A 16,971-nucleotide genomic window follows, 5' to 3' on the forward strand; every position below is an offset into this window, starting at 1 on the left:
GATGGAACAGAAGATGGTGGTGAAGGGTTAATACTTCCAGCAGATGAATCATTACATGAAAATGGTGGTGGAAGGCCAACACTTCCAGCAGATGGAACATTGCGTGTGAGGATGATGGTGGAAGGTCAGTGCTTCTAGAAGATGGAACCTTGCGTGAAAATGGTGGTGGAGGGCCAGTATTTCCAGCAGAAACAGGAAACATTTTTTCACGGAATCAAGAACAAAAGTAAATTTTTTTGTTTTGAAATCAATTTTTTTTTCACGGAAGTGATAAAATGACTTATCAAAAAAGAGAAAGTCATCTATTTCTATTTCTTCCAAAAGCTATGAATTAATTTTTCAAAAAGTTAAAAGCTCTTCTTAAAAATAATGCCAAACACACTTATCGTAACTTTTCATAATTCAAAAGTAAAAAAAAAAAGTAACTTTTGTGCGTTCCCAAACGGCCTCTAATTATCATAAGCTGTTAAACTAAACAGTAAAATTATGTGAAAAGAAATAATAAAGGTAAAGGATTTTCAATTTAAACTGAAAATCTAGAAATTTCTAAAAGAAAAATTATAAAATGAAAATATCAGAGTAACCAAAAATAAACAATTGAACGAACGGCTGGAATTAAAGAAAGACCAAGTCGACGGTTGCGAACGTAGCTCCCAAAATAAAATTGGGCCCACACGTGTAGTTGGGGTTGTAGGGTCCGTAGAATTCGGATTATTTAGAAAAATAGAAGGATCTAGAACCCCCTTACGCTAACCCTTCTTATACCTTCCCTCACTCCCTCACTCTTTCTCTGCAACAACGCTTTCTTCTTCGTTTTCTCATTCTCTCAAAACCCTAACTCTTCTTTCACTTTTCTCTCCTCTTCCAAGTTCCAATGGCGGAGACTGAGACGTTTGCCTTCCAGGCTGAGATCAACCAGCTCCTAAGTCTCATCATCAACACTTTCTACAGCAACAAGGAGATCTTCCTTCGTGAGCTCATCAGCAATTCTTCTGATGTAAGCTTTTGTCTCATTTGCTTTCATTTTACCTTTTCTCGTTATCTGTTGAGCAAGATCTAGTTTTATTTTCTAATTTGAATTATGATTATGATTACCGTGTAGTGTTTTCGATGGTTACGTTTTAACGCTATTGTAGTTGAGATTGAATATCTTATATGTTGATCGGTGAATTTGCTTGTTTATAAATCTCGACGAGGATCTGCTTGACTTTTTTTTTCTTTTGAAATGATTTTATGTTGTTTTATTGTCATTTCTATTTTAGTATCAGGTTATCTATTAGCTGAAAAGTTATTGTTGCTGAGTATTATAATTCATGTTGTGGCAGTTTGTTAGGGTTATTGTTTAGGAAGCCGTTTTCATTTAGTTTTCTACTGTTACCACCATTGTTTTTTCAATCTGTGTTTTGAAATTGGGCGATTCGGCTTGAAGGTTCATATATAGGGTCAATTTGTTGTATAATGTGGAATTGATCTGAGTCTTACATATTTTTAATTGTTATAATGTAGGCTTTGGATAAGATCCGATTTGAGAGCTTGACGGACAAGAGCAAGCTCGATGCTCAACCTGAGTTGTTTATTCACATCGTTCCTGACAAGACTAACAACACATTAACAATCATTGACAGTGGCATTGGCATGACGAAGGCTGGTAAGATATCAGAAAATTCATCAGTTAAGGTGAATTTACATGTGTTGCACTGTACGCTAATCAATATTTCCTAATGGTTCTCTGCTTTGCGTTTCACAGATTTGGTGAACAACTTGGGTACGATTGCAAGGTCCGGGACCAAGGAATTCATGGAAGCCTTGGCTGCTGGCGCCGATGTTAGCATGATTGGACAGTTTGGTGTTGGGTTCTACTCTGCTTATTTGGTGGCTGAGAAGGTTATTGTTACTACAAAGCATAACGATGATGAGCAGTACGTGTGGGAATCTCAAGCTGGTGGTTCATTTACTGTAACAAGGGATACATCTGGTGAGAATCTTGGTAGGGGAACCAAGATTACTCTCCACCTCAAGGAGGATCAGCTTGAGTACCTTGAGGAGCGTCGGCTGAAGGATTTGATTAAGAAGCATTCTGAATTCATCAGCTACCCAATCTCTCTTTGGATTGAGAAGACTACTGAGAAGGAGATATCAGATGATGAGGACGAGGAAGAGAAGAAGGAAGAGGAGGGTAAAGTTGAGGATGTAGACGAAGAAAAGGAGGAGAAGGAAAAGAAAAAGAAGAAAATTAAGGAAGTCTCACATGAGTGGTCTTTGGTGAACAAGCAGAAGCCTATTTGGATGAGGAAGCCTGAGGAGATCACAAAGGAGGAGTATGCTGCATTCTACAAGAGTCTCACCAATGACTGGGAAGAGCATTTGAATGTGAAGCACTTCTCTGTTGAGGGTCAGCTCGAGTTTAAGGCTATCCTCTTTGTACCTAAGAGGGCACCATTTGACCTCTTTGATACAAGGAAGAAGCCTAACAACATCAAGCTCTATGTCCGGCGTGTCTTCATCATGGACAACTGCGAAGAGTTGATTCCTGAATATCTTAGCTTTGTTAAGGGTATTGTGGATTCTGAGGATCTTCCACTAAACATCTCCAGAGAAACGCTTCAGCAGAACAAGATCCTTAAGGTCATCAGAAAGAACCTTGTAAAGAAGTGCATTGAGCTCTTCTTTGAGATTGCTGAGAACAAGGAGGACTATAACAAGTTCTATGAGGCTTTCTCAAAGAACTTGAAGCTTGGCATCCATGAGGATTCCCAGAACAAGACAAAGCTGGCTGAATTGCTCAGGTACCATTCAACTAAGAGTGGTGATGAGATGACCAGCCTCAAGGACTATGTGACCAGGATGAAGGAAGGACAGAATGACATCTACTACATCACTGGTGAAAGCAAGAAAGCTGTTGAGAATTCACCATTCCTGGAAAAGCTCAAGAAGAAGGGGTATGAGGTGCTATACATGGTTGATGCCATTGATGAATACGCAGTTGGTCAGCTCAAGGAATTTGAGGGTAAGAAGCTGGTCTCTGCTACCAAGGAAGGTTTGAAACTTGATGAGAGTGAAGATGAAAAGAAGAGAAAGGAAGAACTGAAGGAGAAATTCGATGGTCTGTGCAAGGTGATCAAGGATGTGTTGGGTGACAAGGTTGAGAAAGTTATAGTCTCCGACCGTGTTGTTGATTCTCCTTGCTGTCTTGTAACTGGTGAATATGGTTGGACAGCAAACATGGAAAGAATCATGAAAGCGCAGGCATTAAGGGATAGCAGCATGGCAGGTTATATGTCGAGCAAGAAGACGATGGAGATCAACCCTGAGAACCCAATCATGGAAGAGTTGAGGAAGAGAGCTGATGCTGACAAGAATGACAAGTCCGTGAAGGATCTTGTCCTGTTGCTGTTTGAGACCGCTTTGCTAACATCAGGGTTCAGCCTTGACGACCCCAACACATTCGGGAACAGGATTCACAGGATGCTCAAGCTGGGACTCAGCATTGACGAGGATGCTGGTGATGCAGATGCAGACATGCCTCCCCTTGAAGACGTTGATGCTGATGCCGAAGGTAGCAAGATGGAGGAGGTTGATTAAATCTCGCTCACGCAATTTACTTTCTAGATTATTATAGAGGAATTCTGGAACTCTCTTTTGGTTTTACTGTTTTAAGTTCTTTTTTAAGTTTGATTGTCGACGAATTAGGTGCAAGTCTTGGAACTCTTTTCTTTTTGGTGCTCTTGAACACCTAGCAGTATATGGTAATCCTTTCGTCAAGTTTTTGGGCTCTATTCTATTATTGCTTTGTTTACCTGAATGACCTTAAATTTCAATTTGCATCATCGGGTTTTTTTTTCTTTTTAATCTTTAGCTATGATTTTTTGTTCAAAATAATTACAACTGAAGGGGAGGTGCCATAAGCCTGTTCTAACTTATATTCATAAAAAGAGGGTTGAGTTACTATTTATAGTTTTAATTTAGTAAACTATAATAAATATATTAAATATTTAAATTTTGGATGTTTTTCTTTTCGTATGAGTTATGTTTTTTGATGACATGGTAGTTTAATTTAGTGGTGCCTTCTCTAGACATAATCTATATGTATGAAAATTTTCTTCTTACTGCCTATATATACTTTGGATCAAGAACTAGTACCTTTACACGTGACGTCTGGAACTGTTGTAACTTGCAAAATAAAATTACACGTTGTATAATACCTTGTAATTACTAATTCGTACATTATGTTGCATTAAAATGAGAACAAATGGATTGTTTCTAACGTATTTGATTTCCTAACGCCGACAGATTAGGTGCTATATTGAATCTGATTACTTTCCCCTTTGGGAACTTAAAATTTTGGTGGCGGAAGAAACATACTATTAACTTGTTAAAGTAAGGTTTAGAGAAATTGGTGTAGTTTGAACGGATTAAGTGAATCAGGAAAATTTTTATTGAGCTTGAAAACAAAATGAGTGTAATATATGTTGATAAAGGCACTATAAGTGAAAATCATAACACAATAAAAGAACTTTGGACAGTTTCCCAACAATGCTGATGTGTTTCAAAAATAACATTAAATCCTATACCTTAAATATTTTCTAAATCCTAAAATTTTGAGCTTTAGATCCTAGTTTTTAAATTCAAAACACTAATTTTAAATTCTAAATCTAAATTATTAATATAAAAATATAATAATTTTACATGTACAATATTTTTACTTAATAAGGAGTATTTATGGATGAGCTTTGCATTTTACATATTTTAAAATTTCATCTCATAACAATGCAACCCTTTGGTTCATTTATTTTAATATCTTGAGAATTTGGAAAAACTATTGGTCAAAAGAAAGTGGTAATAGATTTCCCAGGACCTAATACATGTGCACAGCTCATCACTAATTTATGTATTGGGAAAAATGGTGTGGAAATTTCAAGCAATAAATAAATAAATCAAATTTGAGAGTTTAACATCACCAAAATACAAAAAACAACTGAATAGAATCAACAAAACAAAATTATCTTCTTCAAAGGCATAATAATGAAGCAAATCTCTCTGACATGTCCATTTTTTACACAAGAGGTGAGAAACCGTGGGAGAAAGACAGAAAGTGTCCATGTGATGATGAATGCTTTTTGCTTTGAAGACTCAGGTATCATCTACTTGTGAATGGAACACAAAGCTTGGGAATGTTGTGGTGATATCCCTGCTCATCATACAAACCAAAATAATCATCATTGTAAAAACAATACATCTTTTTTTCATAATTTCATTTACATGATTGTAAAGAAATTAATTCATATCCTGTTCAAGAAAGTTCTCAGCAAATTCAATATATTGTTCTCAAAACATACTAAGAAACTTTAAAAGGGTTTTAGTGATCAATAACAAACTTTCTTTCCTAATTGCCATTATTTTTCATTTTATTTTATACCAATGCCATGGTCTTCTTCAATTTTAGATTCCTATGAACTAGGAAATTGAGAGATCATAAGTTAGAAAATTACTTGAGATATTGAAGGGTCATGTTTTTCAGAAGCGATGGATGGCGCAAAACGAGGTTTCTCCACTCCTCTTTGTCGATCTTGCCGTCATGCTTTGTGTCAGCTTCCTCAAAAGTCTGAAGACATTCATCCAAAATTTAGTGTTAAATGGAGCGACTTGAGCCCAAAAAAATAAAAAACAAAGTAAAATGAAAGGGAAAAAGAGAGTTGGGCATGAGGGTCGCACCTTGTCGATTATACTTTCTATAACATCATCCGATAGGTTCATGCCAGATTCGGCAAGTGTAGCAACTACCATTTGCTTCACCTTTAGAGGAGAAGAAAAGCATATTAAAATCATGATTGTCCCAAATAAGGATTAAAAACTTCAATTTATCAAATCTAAGAAGGCTATTACCTCTTGCCTTTCAATAAAACCCTGCTGCTTGAGATCATACAATTGAAAGGAAACTGAAACAGTAGATAATACAGTTTTAGTTTTTATTTATTAAAAATGAAAGGATTGGTTCAAATCTTGTATCATACTTAATTCAGAAAGATGAGTGATAAAAAATTCAGTCCTAAAATGATGAATAACAACATACATTCAATCTTATCATCGATAGGGGCATTTGGATGGAAAACTGAGAGAGCACGAGCAAACTCTTCGAAACCAAGTATCCCATTGTGCTTTGTGTCAAACAAATCAAATACCTAAGAGAGAACAGATTGAAAAGCTCATATGAGATACTAACCATAATCAGATCAAGGAAACAGATGTTCATGGTTTAAGAAGTTAGAAACAAATTAAAAGAAGTAAGCAATACCCGATCAGCAAATAAACTCTCTTTTTTATTTGTCTTGAATAATGCCAATTGGAACTCTTCCTGCAAATGATATATATGTATTGATGTTATGGGGAAAATGCAATTAAGTATAAATCTGGTAGATATTTTAATGGTAAATCCCTTATGATGGGAAAAAAAAAGACCTAGGTGAACAATGGAATTCATGGTTTAATATAGAATGACAAGTAAAACATTAAGGTCATTGATATAATCGTATGCGCAAAGGCACAAGTCATCAAATGAGAGAGAAATCTAACCTTGTTAATCAGCCCATCATCAATCACGGCACTGCTGATCTTCTTAAACAGCTCATAAAGTGCTTCGATTTCACTTACGCTAACTGCATACAGTTGCAGAAAAATAGTTAGTTATCAACGGTTCAAGCAATGTGCATCCATTCACAAGTAGTAGCATGACATATATTAGAAAACAGAAACAAATTAGATATAAATATCATCTGTGTGGTTTCATTTCTTTTCTTGTTCATCAATTCCAATAAAATATTTTCAAAGTCTAAAGGGAATAAATCAAGATACTAGATTTTAGAAGCATGTGTATCCAAACCAAAGATTCATTCATAACAACACAGAAGTAACAGTAAATGTATCCGAATCACATAGTAAGTTTGACGCATACACACTGTCTCCCTTGCAAGGAGTTCAGGATCTTCAAGGCCTCTTGACTGTTTATATATATCAAGGTCACAACACCGTAAAAGAGGAGCAAATAGATGCCTCAATCCCTCTATGCACTGCAACATGATATCTTTCCAAGTTGTAAATCAAAATACTCCATAACTGTTCCAAAAAGAAATCAATTAGATATTTAATTTAGTTCTTTCCTAATGAAATCATTGGTGGGTGTAGGGCCAGCTAACCTTTTAACCATTTCCAACTTCAGCTAATCAATCCAAATGCCAAGATATCTTAATTTGGAGGAACCACTGGGAACAATATATTCCAATTTCAGAATTACAAGAAAAAAAAAAAACTATAGAGAAAATAATTAAAGACAAAACGCCCCCCAAAAAAAAAAGATCTGTGCTCTAACTTGGATTAAAACATAATTTCAAATTACTAATTACATCACTCTCGAGGGTTGAAAATTATGTATTACTTTCTTCCAACCACATGCAATCAATCACATTTTGCACTGCAAGGGGAGTTTTCTCAAATCCACACATGTACATACATACATACATATTAAAGTCAGGAATTACAGCACAAAACAGGTGAAAACTTAAGTTTAGAACTAATACTATAGTGAAGAGAAAAGAAAGAAGACCAGCAACATGTGTAGAATAATAAATAACTTTCAAACCCTACAATGGAACTCATGCATGCAACTAAATAAAGCTTCAGGTTAGATTGTCAGATACCAAAAGCCTGCAAAATTAAGCTAGTTTTCAATAGAAAATCCAAAACTGAAGTAGAACCATTCATCTTCTAAACCTGCAACAGCCTCAAACTCCTTAAATCCTTCCAAACGTTTGTAAAAGGCCCCTAGATTCCACTTAGGGAATCCTAATTGCAATCAAAACTTATAACTAACACTTACTACAACAAACATAGAACCTGAAACTTGAGGCCTGAAACACACTTAATCCTTGTACTAAAGTAGCTCAACCAATAAATTAAGTACCATTAATATCCAACACAAATTCACAAATCCACAAACCAAAAAATCACTCTCATCCAGCCAAGCGCCACTGATCTATGAAATTGACTTTTCCAATGAGTTAAAGCACGGATCCATGGTCCCCCCCACCCCCTCCCTCCCTCCCTCCCTCCCCAATCTAGCTTCATCACGCACAAAACATGTCAGAATCACAGTATAGCAATTACAAAATCAAAACTGAATCTAGCCCGTGAATTAAAAAAAAAAAGAATAATTATTTGAAATTCGCAAAATTCAAGGAGGTTAAATTATGAGAATCCAAGTCAAAATTCCCAAACACAAACACGTATGAAAGGCAAATGAACTCACGGATCTACATACAGAATAGAGAAACCGACGCAAAGGAACAAAAAGATGGGAAATTTAAGAAAATCTCGAGAACCCGACGTCAAAATTCATGAAAATCAGTTACGTTCTATGATTCCAGAGCTAATAGAACGAAAAAGGTGAAGTGGGTAAGGGAAAAGTTCTTACCTTGGAGGCAAGATGATCGATCGGCGAATTAGGGAGAAGCTTAGAAGAAAAAAGTGTGGGGAATAGAGTTATAAAGCGTGGGGAAAAGAGAAAAAGCGTTGTGAATATGTTTCTGTTTGGCTTTGGTGTCTGCAACACAAACAGAGACACAAATTAGAGGAAGAATGGAATGCGAATGAATCCTTTTTTTGTGTGAGGATTGAGGAAGGTGATGATGATGACAGATAAGAGTACACCTTGGAATGCAACTCACTATCTCATCTGACAGATAATATTCCAATACTAATAATAATATATATCTTTTTTTTTTCTATTTTCTCACACAAAATAAATAGTATGTAAGATAAGATTTTCTTTTGAATGAGATTTTGAGTTTGGATTTTTTTTATTTAAAACTGGGGGGAAAAGATATAAAATATTATTTTTAAACTGTTTTATCTTTTATCTATAAAATTAAATTAAATTAAATTAAATCAAATTCTATCTTAATCAAAATATGTTGTGTTTGATTTTGTTGTACTGTTTTTTATAGGGATTGTTTGGACGTCATTCTTAAAAATAATCTTTTTTTAAATGATATTTTTTTAAATGATATTTTTTTAAAAGTAAAAATGATTTTATGTTTGGATATCTTAGGTAAAAAGATATTTTTATTTATCAATTATGTTTGGATAAAATAAGATAAATGTACTTTTTTGTTTATTTATTATGTAAAAAAACATATTTCTTTTAAGAAAAAAAAATCTTTTAAAAAAAATATAAATTGTAACTTCTCAAAAAAGATATATTTTTTATTTTTTTAATACTTTTACTTTTACTATTAAAAATTTATCAAACACACTAAAAAATAAAAAATATCTTTTTTCAATTTAATAGCACCCAAACAAACACATAATATCGTTAAAAATAATTTCCAATTTCAATAACTTTTATATATATATATATAATCTGAATAGTTGTTTATTATTATTATTATTATTATTGGTTTCTACGGTATCTCTTAGTTGGTCAAGGTCAAAGACTAATTTGTCATTGATCGGAACTCTATCTAAGAGTTTATTATTGGCCAATAAGTTACTACATATACAAGAGGAGATTCGAACCATAATATTTACTTAAACGAATTAACAAGCTAATCACTAAATCAACCCAACTTAATTTGTTTATTATTATTATTATTAACACAAGTAAAACCACTTTGTTAATTACCTTTTATATTAAAACAATGTTTCAACACGCAAGTTAAGAAAATGATAGTGTGACTCAAGTGGCAGGTGACAACTACTTGATGCAAATGATATGCATAGGGAAATAGAAAACCTACCACATAAATCACAAAAAAAAAATCTACTACTTCATGGTTTAAAATCATAACCTTAGAAATGGGGAATATATGTAGGAATTGAGAGTTATTAATAAGTTTGACTATAATGAAAGAAAGAAAAAGCAAAATGATATGTAGTTATGGCTCCTTTTTGGATGGGAAGACAATAATTAATAAAGACCTTCTTAAATTAACCTATTTTAGTGTGTCCTACTAAGGTCATTATCAAGTTATTGGTGAATTTGTTGAGATTTAGGACTATTTCTTATCATTATGGTACCTTTTTTTTAATCATTTTGGTTTGCTTCAATAATTGAGAAGCCAGTCCCAAGAGAAGGATTGAAGGAAGGTGACCATGAAAAACATCATCTCTTTGTTGAGATTTAGGATTATTTCTGATTATTAGGTACCTTTTAAAAGGATTGTTGTTAAAGGCTGAATTTAGAACTTTTAAATTAAAATTTTAGATATAATTTTTAACAACTAAATTATAATTGTTTTGTATCATGATTTATATTCTCAAAAATTAATCAATAAAAATACATCTTTATGACTCTAAAATATTGATAAATGGCAAGTTCAAAAAAATAAAAACAAAATTGGATCTTACTTCAAAGAATATATCTCTTTTTTTTTTCCTTTGAAGAGTGGATCTTGCTTTAGATTAGCATTTGATTGAATTTTGCTTCAAAAATAGATCCATTTTTATTTAAAGGTGAAAGACTAATTCGTCGTGAATCTTAACTCCATTTAAAGGTCTGTCCTTAGTTAAGCAGACAAGTGAGTTGACCACTCGACCAACTCAAATTAGTTTACTAAATTCTTTTTTAATGATCTCAAATTTGTATTAAGAAAAAAAAAGGAATTTTGAATCCAAACGAAATGGGCCAAGCCCAACTTGCAGTCAAAGGTATACTATGAAGACTGTTTGGTGGGGAGACAAGAATGAAGCAAAAGGGCCAATTATTCCAAAGGTGTATTCTATTATGAGAAACTATTATTGATAAAAAATTATATCTTGTCTAGACCACAAATATATAATCATTAATTAGAAGATATATTCATATATTCAAAAAATATTGTAAGTTTAATCTCTCAAATATTTTAATATTGTTGCCATCACCATACCCTGTCAAAGATTAAAATACACAGACCTTTGTTGAGTACTATTTCTTTATTGTTATATCAGCTTTTTATTTAAAAATAATAATTGAAGCTCATGCTTTTGTGTCCTCAATTTTAATGTAGTCTCTATATAGTTTCTTTCTTTTCTTTTTCTGTAATATAGAATATAGTAGTTATTATAATGAATGCTTAAAACATAAGAATGGAGTATTGTACCATAAAATCAAATACACCAAAACATTGTAAGTACATTAATCTAATGTTTTGAGTTAAAAAGAATGAACAATTGCACATAATTGAATGAAGAACTTAATTCTTGAAGGAAATAATCTTCAAATCCTTGAAAAGCTAAAGGCATACATGAAGAAGAACACCATATAGCTTCTTTAAGGCTTCATTCACCCTTAGACTATTGGGTTGGTGATCTTTTTGGATCCTAAAGCAGAGAGGTTGCTATCAACAGACATTGCGCGACGCATCTCTGCCTCCTTGGCACGGTGGTGCCTACACCTAAAGGAGCCGGCATGTGTGGTTGGTGAGCATAGACACTCAAACTTTCCACTAGAAGATTTCGTGGTGGCCGGCACAGGAGTTTGTCCTAATGGTGATGGTGATGGCAGAGGAGATTGTCCTAATCGTGATGGCGATGGCAGAGGAGATTGTCCCAATGGTGATGGTGATGGTGATGGCATTTGCAATGGCAATGGCGACTTCTTGTTCTTGAGATCATGGACATTGTTGTCCATATTCAACCTAGGAGGCTTTTTCACTTCTATTGTATCCAAATTTTTCCTATGTTCATAATAATGCTTCCTTAATTAGCCTTACCAATTCATCACAAAATGTTTTGGAAATTTTACATTGAAATATCATATAATGTTCTATCCATATCCTAGTTTTGTTTTGTTTTTGGACATGTCTATGTCATTATATTTGAGTTGCTTGTGAAACAAGAAATTCTAAATTCAAGAGATGCTATCATACATGTTTGAAATGCTGATCTACATAAACATTATGTTTCTTCAATAACATGATTTGTAATTATGATCATGCATGTTTGGCAAAAGAATTATTCAAAGGATACAATGTTGATTATTGAAGGCACAAATAAGAGATACATGTACAAACATACCTATTCATTGGAGGAGCCATTTCCAATAAAGAATATTGTAATGAAGAATAATTGATTGATTGCTTTAATAGAATGATTTAGATTTTATATGCATATATATAGGATTTGTGTCTCAATAGAATTCCAGCAAGAATCAAGTTGAGAAGCAAAAAATCTTGGGGTCTTTGCTGTTTGAAATGTTACAAAAATAGTGGCTATTTCTCAACAAACAATCTGTGACCACAATTTTCTTTAGTCCAAACACTGACCACAAAAATGAGGTCCTTGCTGTCATTTTCCCAACACATTGGTAACTTTTATGATCTCCAACCTAGTTGGAAAACATGCAAAATATATTCTGTATACTTTGTTTGCTTTGAACATTTAAGTTCATTGTCTAATTTGATTTTGTGATATCTATGAAAGCTTCACTATTTTTAAACCCTTGTGTTGCTTTATTATTTTTTTTCCCTTTTACAATTTTAGCCTAATTCCACCATTTTGGTAACATTTTATATTTGATGCTAAATTTAGGGTTGGTAAACTATAATATGGATGTCTTTAATTTATATGGTATAATTGAAATTATACCTGATCTTGCTAGCCATATCAGAATTTCACTATATAAGAAAATAGAGGAAATTTGATTATTTGGAACTAATATAATATATTTGCTTCACTATTTCAATACAGAATTTTCAGATAATAGTACAGGGAAAAAAAAATAATGCACAGGAAAGTTATGGGGATTCATTCCTTAAAACAGAGTATTACAGTAAAGTGTAGTTTTTGGTCACTGGTGAGCTATCTGTATATATACAAAAACTCACTCAAGTGAACCAAATAAAGTATATTATAGAGAAAAAAAAGAAAAAAACTGTGAAGGTAACCATCTCAAAGAGTATACATATGACCAAATAATATTGGTCCTCTTGAACTTTTGTATCAGCTATTTCTAATTATCTACTTCTCTAGTCCTTGTTTGCAAAGGGGACAACATGATATGATTTTTAGCCATTGATCCACACATTTAAGGTGGAACACATGGGAACATGGCAATTGTCTAACTTCTTCTTTATCTTTATACTTGGCTAAGCAAATACAGCATTCCTGCAAGCACACCAGAAAAATAACAAACTTGTCAATTCTATATAAATGCCTAAATAAATAAGAAATTATTCTAGCACCTCATATTTAAACATATTCACAATAAAGGTAATGAGACCTTGTTAGAACTGTATTTATCCATGAATCTCTACTTTATGAGACGAGTATGTTCGGTTTGACAGTAAAAAAGGGTGAAAATTTTTACCTCCCATCCCTCAAACAAACATAGCCAAACTATATATCAAATCAAACATGTATGTATGTATGCATGTAATATTGGTGCCACTTACTGAGTCCTCGTTGATCAACTTCTCGCTGCCTTCGAAATCCTTGTTGCCTAACTCTAACTTTGTATGTGATTCTTTGTATCTCCAACTTGGAAGTTGTGAGATTTGATCATCAGATGCTCCTTTGTCCGAAGATCCCATGTTCATGTTGTAGCCAAGGAGCCTGCTAGCTAGAGGCACACAGCAACACAGGAGCAGAAACAGAAGGAAAGGGAAAGAGTAGCATATTGCATTCCATGCAAGCAGTGTGATGCAAAGAACATGGAGCTTTGGAGCTTGGATAAAGGATCCAAAACGCGAGTCGAAGACCCAAACATTTCCCATCACAAACCAAATTGCAAAGAAAAGCTCAAGTGAAGTCCTGCACTTGTTCATCAAATGGGAAATCCTGTATACACTGCATAGCACAATGAAAATTAGACCATATATATTTTCAGATTTCACCAAAAAAAGGAGCATGACTAGAAAGTAATTGTCCTCTAATCAAAATAAAATAAGTGACTTCTGAAAATAAATATTGTACAGATTTTGTATGAAAAGTCGAAAAGACTAATTTGTCACCCTTTTCTGATTAATAAGAGGCGAATTTGTCATTTTAAACCTAAAGGTTGCTTTCTTCTCAGTGTTTTGATTTTGTTAAATTTGGTCATAAACTTGAATTTACTTCTGCTTAAAGAGTTGCTTTTCATTTTACAGATAATTTATGCACAATAATCAAAAGATTCTATTGCTCAAATAGTAAATAGCATGAACTGATCACAATAAAGTGAGGTATGGAAGAGGGTATTTGATTCTTACAAGCTCTTTTTAAGGTTATAAATGGAAACAACTTTCTGATTTGTTGGAACTTTTCCATCTTTTAACACTTTAATTGGTTCTTTTGGTATGTCATTAACAATTTAGAGAGCAATTCTTTCTTTAAAAAAAAAAAAAAAATATAACAAGTTTGAGATGCACAACCAAAAAACAAACGATGTGTCAACATTTTCTAGCGAATTCTTAAGCATGCCCAAGAAATTAGTAACCTATAAATTATCAGTAAACAGTAAATACTATCACCAATTATATTAATGAAAAAATTGACTGAAATGAAGTTCTTGAAGATAGAATTTCATATGATACCTGGTTTCTTCATTGTTTCTCTGCTGTTCAATATCAGAAAAGCTAAGAACATCTCCTTGAGTTGCACAAATTTGCCGGTACCGGCCATAAAGTAGAAGCAGATTAAGAAAACAACCAATATCATAACCAGCTGACCAAATCCTCATAGGCCAAACAGGCCTCTCCTTTTTTGAAATAGCCAAAGTGAATGTTATAGTAATTATCTGAACCACTAAAGCTATAAACTCCATCATCATCCATGTTCTAGTATTGAAAGGATTAGAGCCAAGGTTTGACCTTGATCCATTTTGGTAATGGAACACTCTTCTCAAGAAGGTAAACCATCTTGCTCTCGATACCCTCATCGCCGTCTGAACCATAAACGACGGCGGGGAGGCACGTGGAAGAGGCCGGTTTCTGGTACTATTCACCCTGCTATCTTCTGCTGCTGCTGCTGCTGCAGAATTTGAAGAAAATGAAGCCATGCTGCCAGAGTTGATGAATAAGGACTCTTGGGGAAGGAAGCACCTAGAATTCATAGGAAACATATATGTATATATATATTCTCTCTGCACTCGAATCAAATCCTCACAAATTCGACAAACATGAAATGAAAAAAGAATCCTGAATACCCCTTTTGCCTCTATATGTTAAGAATCCATGTAAACTTGTAAAAAAGGCATGCATAAGGGATAAAGTCTTCTATGTGAATCTTTTCCCAGGAACTGATTCCAAAAGGTGTTAGCTTTACTTCATAAGAACTTGAAACTGAAGCACCCCAGGTGGCAGAGTTGCTTTGGGATGGAACTAGAACCTTGAATATTTGATTCAAACTTCCCCTTTATGGGGTCTACACTCTTCACCGCCTTAAACTCAGCAACAAAACAAAACAAAACCAGTATCCTCAAACACAAAACCAAAGCTTCAACAACATGAACCTTTCATCAAACACATGGTGCACGGAAAGCTGAAGAAGAGTGTTATATAACAAATTCTAGAAGGGTAAGAGGATGGTATGAAGCATGTGTCATAGGAAGGTAAGGTTTGGGTTTCAGAAAGGTGACCAAGTATCAAACTATGTGAAAGTCTGAAACTTTGCTTTGATTCCAAGGGAATCACAAAGGGTTTGTTTGGAGGGAAGTTAACCGTTGGCCAACTTCCTCAAAGGGCTATATATGCTTATAATTATTTAATGCAAGGAAAAAGAAGCAAAGTTGAGAAAGCAATTGAAGTTCAATATGTTTCACAACTTTATTAACTCTCTCTCTCTCAATAATAAATTAATAATATTACAAAATTAAGACAGATGTAGAGATTTTTTGTTATTTGATGATATATTAAACATAAAGTTGATGACCTTTGAATCCAAGTGGATAAGGCTTCAAAGTTATCTCATCTCATATCATATTCTCATGCATATGTCTGCTGAGGAAAAGTTTATTGAATATTTAATTATTTATTTATAAAAGATATCATTTAAATTTTGTTCATCATACTTACCAAATAGCAAACTAATTAATTAACATTAATATTATTATTTTATTTTTAAAAAGCTAAAGTAAATTTAAACCAAGCTTTTAGTTTTTTTTAATACTTTTCCGAAAATTTACAAATTATTCATTGAAATTAAAATCACTCTTTATTTTTTAATTGAATCTTTGAATATGAACTGCTCCTCTTTTGCCCTAACAACTTTTAGCATGGCTAAGTGGTGGTTTTTTATTCAATAATTTATATAAAAATATTGCGTGTATACTAAAAATTGTATAAATATATATTGGTTTATATTTTTAATATATATTCTACATAAGTAACTGATTTAATAATTAGTATTTTTTATATATGTAATATAATTATTTATTCAATAATTTATATAAAAATTATTATATATACACTAAAAATTAATTAATAAATCAAATCAACATATATTTATATATAAATAAATATATTGTTTCATATATTTTTAATGTTTATTTTATATTTTAATATATTTTTATACACACAACTGATTTAGTAATCCCTTCTTTTTTGTGTAATAATAATAATAATAATAATAATAATAATAATAATAATAATAATAATAATAATTACTCTGTTGGTCTTATAGTTTTGTAAAATTTTTAATTAGGTCTTTATACTTTTTTTTTTTTAATTGGGTTTCTGTACCAATTTTTTTTTTCAATTAGGTTCCTCTTAGTAGTAATTGACTTAATTATATAGGAACCTAACTAAAATAAAATTGGTGCAGGAACTCAAATAAAAGAAAAAAAATATAGGGATTCAATTAAAAAAAAATTAGTGTGAAGACCCAATTAAAAAAAAAAAAGTATAAAAACCTAATTGAAAATTTCGTAAAATTATAAAAACCAAGAAAGTAATTATAATAATAATATTAATAATAATAAATGAAGCAGAAAATTGATGTGAATTATAGCAGGTACTGTTGATCTTT

The 16,971-nt window shown here is 32.7% G+C and overlaps 4 protein-coding genes across 4 annotated transcripts; 1 reads left to right on the forward strand and 3 right to left on the reverse strand.

Annotated features, from left to right (window-relative positions):
* Window positions 1-753: 753 nt before the first annotated feature.
* LOC130940297 (heat shock cognate protein 80) lies at window positions 754-3,762 on the forward strand. Its single transcript, XM_057868401.1, has 3 exons — window positions 754-997; window positions 1,507-1,648; window positions 1,748-3,762. The coding sequence occupies exons 1-3, from the start codon at window positions 875-877 to the stop codon at window positions 3,580-3,582; spliced, it is 2,100 nt and encodes a 699-aa protein (XP_057724384.1). The 5' UTR covers window positions 754-874; the 3' UTR covers window positions 3,583-3,762.
* Window positions 3,763-4,908: 1,146 nt separating this feature from the next.
* On the reverse strand, window positions 4,909-8,716 carry LOC130940299 (calcineurin B-like protein 3). Its single transcript, XM_057868403.1, has 10 exons — window positions 8,465-8,716; window positions 7,191-7,256; window positions 6,950-7,110; window positions 6,571-6,653; window positions 6,293-6,352; window positions 6,071-6,179; window positions 5,884-5,936; window positions 5,713-5,793; window positions 5,490-5,602; window positions 4,909-5,188 (listed from the first exon to the last, which is right to left on the reverse strand). The coding sequence occupies exons 3-10, from the start codon at window positions 7,071-7,073 to the stop codon at window positions 5,131-5,133; spliced, it is 681 nt and encodes a 226-aa protein (XP_057724386.1). The 5' UTR covers window positions 7,074-7,110; window positions 7,191-7,256; window positions 8,465-8,716; the 3' UTR covers window positions 4,909-5,130.
* A 2,601-nt stretch (window positions 8,717-11,317) lies between these two features.
* Window positions 11,318-11,659, reverse strand: LOC130941129 (uncharacterized). Its single transcript, XM_057869525.1, has one exon. It carries the CDS (start codon window positions 11,657-11,659, stop codon window positions 11,318-11,320), a length of 342 nt encoding a protein of 113 aa, XP_057725508.1.
* A 990-nt stretch (window positions 11,660-12,649) lies between these two features.
* On the reverse strand, window positions 12,650-15,736 carry LOC130941908 (E3 ubiquitin-protein ligase At4g11680-like). Its single transcript, XM_057870546.1, has 3 exons — window positions 14,541-15,736; window positions 13,422-13,815; window positions 12,650-13,134 (listed from the first exon to the last, which is right to left on the reverse strand). Exons 1-3 carry the CDS (start codon window positions 15,065-15,067, stop codon window positions 12,988-12,990), a joined length of 1,068 nt encoding a protein of 355 aa, XP_057726529.1. The 5' UTR covers window positions 15,068-15,736; the 3' UTR covers window positions 12,650-12,987.
* Window positions 15,737-16,971: the final 1,235 nt, after the last annotated feature.

The sequence above is a fragment of the Arachis stenosperma genome, chromosome 7 (genome assembly GCF_014773155.1).
Source record: "Arachis stenosperma cultivar V10309 chromosome 7, arast.V10309.gnm1.PFL2, whole genome shotgun sequence".
Lineage (NCBI taxonomy): Eukaryota > Viridiplantae > Streptophyta > Magnoliopsida > Fabales > Fabaceae > Arachis > Arachis stenosperma.